Here is a 5,231-nt window from a genome sequence, read left to right on the forward strand (position 1 = left end):
TATTATCACGTGTCACATTAATGTTAAAGTGGTTTCTAATTAGTTTTAACAATCCCTTCATCCTCGAAACTAGAAAAGTAGGACACGTTTTTTATACACGAGTGTTTCTCAGTGGAGAAGAAAGTGATGAATTAACCCAATGCTACTTAGAAAATAGAGACAAGGATTTCAGTAGCATTAGCCCAGAAAATAGATCACAGAGGTTCCCGCCTCGCTCAGAAGAACTCATGATCTTTGTTTATTAGAACAAGAAATTAGCCTACGTAATCGACATTTGACTACTGACTTTGATCGCCCGTATCATTGGCTTATGAGAAGTGACGTCGAAAGAAACTTGGATCTTGCTGCTATAAAAGCATTATAGAGTTCTTCACTTGGCACACTTAACCAAATATCCTCTGCTAATAAACTATAGACACATTGAGAAATGATTAAGGTAAGATTTCCAGGCTCTGTTTGTTTGTTTTTGAATTTCGCGCAAAGCTACATAGGGCTATCTGTGTTAGCCGTCCCTAATTTAGCAGTGTAAGAGTAGAGAAGGAGTAGCTAATTTTCCCCACCCACCGCCAACTCTTGAGCTACTCTTTTACCAACGAATAGTGGGATTGACCGTAACATTATAACGCCCACACGGCTGAAAGGGCCAGCATATTTGGTGGGAAGGGGATTCGAACCCGCGACCCTCAGATTAGGAGTTGGGCGCCCTAACTACCTGGCCATGTCGGGCCTTCAGGCTCTAAGTTGGTTTAACTCTTTATCCGCAGTATAACTGACTAATGAGACTCAATGATTAATTAATTTTTTGTTCATTTGTTATGAGTCACGTGATATCTTGTTTAGTGTTATGTATGTTATTTCCACTATTTACGTCATTCCTGATAACTTGTGATGGTGAAATAATTCAGGTAGAAATTTAAGTTTACGTTCAACATGAGTAATGGAAAAACTGGAGCATGTGAATTACGAAGCAATTTTCACCCGCTTGATGCAATTGTTTCGTATTTAAAAGGCCTTTAAAAAAAAAAAATTTGTTTGTTTAAGAAAGACGATATTTCTACACAAGGGCTCTCTGTGAATAACCATCCGTAAATGTATTCAGATAAACTACAGAGAAACGAGGTAGTAAATACCACCTTCCGCCAACTCCTGAACTACTATAGCTTATAACTGGTATACTAGACAGAGGCCCAAAGTGCAGAATACCTTTATGCAGCAAATGGGTGCAAACCGTAAATTCCCGGACTCACAGGCCGTGCTTGAGAACCATTAGACTCCACTTAGTCCACTTTTAACTGAAACTATTTGTCATACTTCTCTTGAAACTCCATATATTAAACTATTCGTTTTGAATTGATACATATAAGTTGAAATCGAGTAAAAACCTGTAAAGCCGAGTTGTATATAGACAAAGCTACTATGTTGCTTGTGAGTTTTTCATGCAAAATTGGAGTACAAGATCACAGTTATCCAGGCTTTAAAGTTTTTTTGTTAAATAGAAATAGTTTAATATATATCTACTGCCAATCAAATGAGTTTTAACTTTTGTTTCATATTATTGTCTTTAATTTATACAATCCTTTGTCAGGTATTAGTTATTCTTGGATTCTTCGTTGCTACTGAAGCAGGTTACATTGGAGCAGGAGGAGGGGGTACAGGTGGACTCTATGGTGGAGGTGGAGGAGGTGGCTTTGCCAACTTGGTTCCCGTGCAGATCGTAAGTCGAATATTTATAGAAGGAAAAAAACAAATTTGATATATTTGAAAAAAAAACATTAATTGCAACGCTGGATATTTTTCAAACTTGTTAACTGTATAAAAGTAAACATAGAACTACGATTTTTTTTTATAAGTTCTCAAAGTTGGAGTTCTTAGAAGCACAAAGAAGTTAATATAGTCACTGTAAATATTTTTTTGTTAGGCTTATTTCTTGTTGGTACAGATTAAAACTTGAAAAACAATGTCTAATTATCTATCATTTTTAAGTCTAATCTGTTTGTATATTGGATTAACATGAAAAAAAAATTATATATTGGATTAACCTGATTAAACTTAATATAACTCTAATGAAGTGATAGTGAATCACAGTATTTGTCTTAACAATAGGGTGCCGGAGGAGGCTATGGCCGACAACCAGTGTACCCTTCTATTCCTACACCTTACAGTTTCAGCTATGCTGCCCCTGCTCTTGGTGGGTTTAGTGCACGCCAGGAATCTGGTGATGGATACGGAAGGGTGAGAGGATCGTATAAACTTTCTGGTGCTGATGGACGCCAGAGAAAAGTTCAATACACAGCAGGTCCAGAGGGATTCAGAGCTCATATCTACACCAATGAACCAGGCACAAAGAGTGAAAACCCTGCTGATGTCGTTGTCCAATCTTCTGCTCCTGTTGCACCTCCTTATTACCCACCAAGACGACACTATGGATACGGAGGCTCTGCTGGTGGTGGTGGTCACAAGAAATATATTATTGTCCCAAGTGGTGGCCCTTGGCAATAACTTGGTTCTCTTTCTAATTTGATATTTTGAATAGCTTTATGTAAAATTTTGATTGCTTCGAAATATCTTTTTAACATGTGGGGATTGTCTGGTATCGTTTTTGTTCAATATCCTTGAGTTGTTTGTCGACTGCGCCAAAGAAGTGCTGTTCCTCTGCTTGTCACTTCCCTGTTTTATAGGTTGTATAATATGTTTCAATCTGAAGCTTTTGGAGCCACAAGCTGAATTTATACTAACGAAATTGTTATGTTTTGTACATTTTGTAGATTTCTCTTCATTGTATGTAACACCAAAAAGCATAATGTGCAAATAAATAAGTTCAACAGAAAGTATCGTGTCTGTGAATCATCTGATAAAAGATTGACTTGAGGACAAATTCAGGAAATAAGTTTTATCCTTATATTTTTCTCCTAAACTGAACAGACAAATCCAATTTCAATAAGTTACTTCAGTCTTATAAATCAGTAATGTGTCGACGTTTCAGTGTTAATTGTTATTACTTTACAAAATTTTCATTTAATTATGAAAATTGACCATTGTTATAATCTCCCTTGGGGTATTATGTTTACTAGTTTGTTTTTTTTTTTGTTTTAAAAGCTATCTGTGCTGACTGCTCCCACATTAGCAGTGATAGACTAGAGAGAAGGAAGCTATTCATATCACCCACTACCAATTCTTTACCAATGAATAGTGGGATTCATTTTAACATTATAATGACCCCATGGTTTAATAAACGACCATATTTTGTGTGAGGGGAACTTGAAGCTGCGACTCTCAGATTGTAAGCTAAAAACCCTAATCACCAGGTCACGCTTGAGCCCTTGTTATATTGAATAACTCACTCGTGATATTTTGAAGTTATAAATTTCTGAATTTAGTTATTGATATACATATCTTTGGTATGGTTTTCCTAAATCCACGAACTCATTCAATGTGTTAATTACAAGATTAGAAAAGAAAGTATTTTTAAAAAGAAATTAGACAACTTGTTTCAGTTTTTATTTATTTGAATTTTATTCAGTACTTTTTACACGTCAAAACCATATTTTTTCCTCTGGTTGAGCAGTAAGTCTGAAGACTCACATTGTTAAAAATAAGGTTTTGATACCTCTGGAGGGGGTAGAACACTGATAGTTTATTTGTGTAATTTTTACGTTTAGCAACAAACTAAAAATCATAATGTGACCTAGTCATTACTTTTTTATGGCGTCTCCTCAGGCTCAAATGTAATACATGTTTTTTCCAAGGGGACTCGAACCATGAATCCTCTCTGTCATGTATGGCTCTCGAAAGGTAAAAGGCATTTGAATAAGTGTTATTATAAACCACTTGGAAGAGCAGACAAGTCTGATGTAAACATTGGGCTGACCCAAACGTTCAGCTATTATTCCCTACTACCTGTCTTTGTTTCAACATCTTGAATAAGAGGTATCGTAAGAGACCAGTGTGGGAACTATTATTCGCCAATAGCCTTGTTCTAGCTTCTAAAAGTTAGAATGAGCAACAAACGCAAGTTAACGTGCAGAAGAAAAGTTTGGAAAGAAGATGCTTGAAAGTGCAAACCAGAAAAATGTAAGTCGTGGTGAACAGGAGTAGAAAGAAACAGACCAAGATCAAAGATGTAAATGGAAAGCCGCCAGAGCAAGTGGAAAACTAGGTATTTGAGAAGTATAACCCAAAGTAAAACAGGAGGAAAGAGAAAGTTGTGAAAAATAGAATCCAGGTGGAAATGGAAGGAATTAACCACCAAATATTCGACAAAAGGCTACCAAGGGCAGCGAAAGCCAAAGTGGATGATTAAATTTGTTATCCTCTGAAGAACCAAGATTTGCACCCTAAAGATAAAAAAAGAAAGCTTGTAAATAAGAGCGGGTGTGGGAATGCGAAAATGAGTGTTTGGGTTTTTTCTGAAAGAGAAGAGAACGAATAAAGAAATGAAGAAAGTGTCACGAGTCTGTAGAATAGAGGAAGAAACGTAAGAAATAGGTTGAGCTGGTATGGTCACGTGATAAGAAGAGAAAAAGAACAAGCAATAGAAATGAACATTAGATCCACTAGTAGTCAGATAAAGAAGACAGGAAAGACCAGTTAATCATTGTAAAGATGGGATAAAATAAGACATGAACAATAAAGGAACTTCTGAAGACTTGGCAATGAACAAAGATGATTGGAAGAGGGCAACAACACATATAAAGAACTGCGACCCCTGATAAAGAGAAAAACCAAAGAAGATAAACGTCGGAACACTTTGTGAGGCACATTACTTTCTATGTTGATAGCGACAATTGAAGTAAAATCTGAAACAGCGTCTTTCCTTGATAGTTAAAAGTCTATATTCTCCATTCAGTTCATTTGCTTCTGGTTTAAGGTTGGGGGTATTTATCCCCAATGCACTCCTCTTTCTCCGTCTATGTTATCTTGCTTATGGGTTCGTACCAACAAAACAAAACTACTTCGACACTAACCACGAAAATGCATGGTCCTAGTCAGATGACATGACACAGATAAATGTAACTGGAATATTTTATTAGACATTAATTGTTGAATGTATTGTTTATTGTGGCGTTGAATGATTTTGTCAACTCACTTTATTTATTGTGATGATAAATAAAATGTAGACAACTTTTACATAAGTGTTCACAATATGCAGAAAACCAAACGTCAGAAACAGAAAATAAATCTAAATATTGTTTGTGGTGACCATCCATTCGTTCGGTTCTTTGTGCTCTGTA

The 5,231-nt window shown here is 36.1% G+C and overlaps 1 protein-coding gene across 1 annotated transcript; it reads left to right on the forward strand.

Annotated features, from left to right (window-relative positions):
- The first annotated feature begins 293 nt into the window (after positions 1 to 293).
- On the forward strand, positions 294 to 2,829 carry LOC143229883 (uncharacterized). Its single transcript, XM_076462748.1, has 3 exons — positions 294 to 436; positions 1,586 to 1,714; positions 2,104 to 2,829. Exons 1-3 carry the CDS (start codon positions 428 to 430, stop codon positions 2,497 to 2,499), a joined length of 534 nt encoding a protein of 177 aa, XP_076318863.1. The 5' UTR covers positions 294 to 427; the 3' UTR covers positions 2,500 to 2,829.
- The last annotated feature ends 2,402 nt before the right edge of the window (positions 2,830 to 5,231 follow it).

This window comes from Tachypleus tridentatus, chromosome 10 (genome assembly GCF_004210375.1).
Source record: "Tachypleus tridentatus isolate NWPU-2018 chromosome 10, ASM421037v1, whole genome shotgun sequence".
NCBI classification, from domain to species: Eukaryota; Metazoa; Arthropoda; class Merostomata; order Xiphosura; family Limulidae; genus Tachypleus; species Tachypleus tridentatus.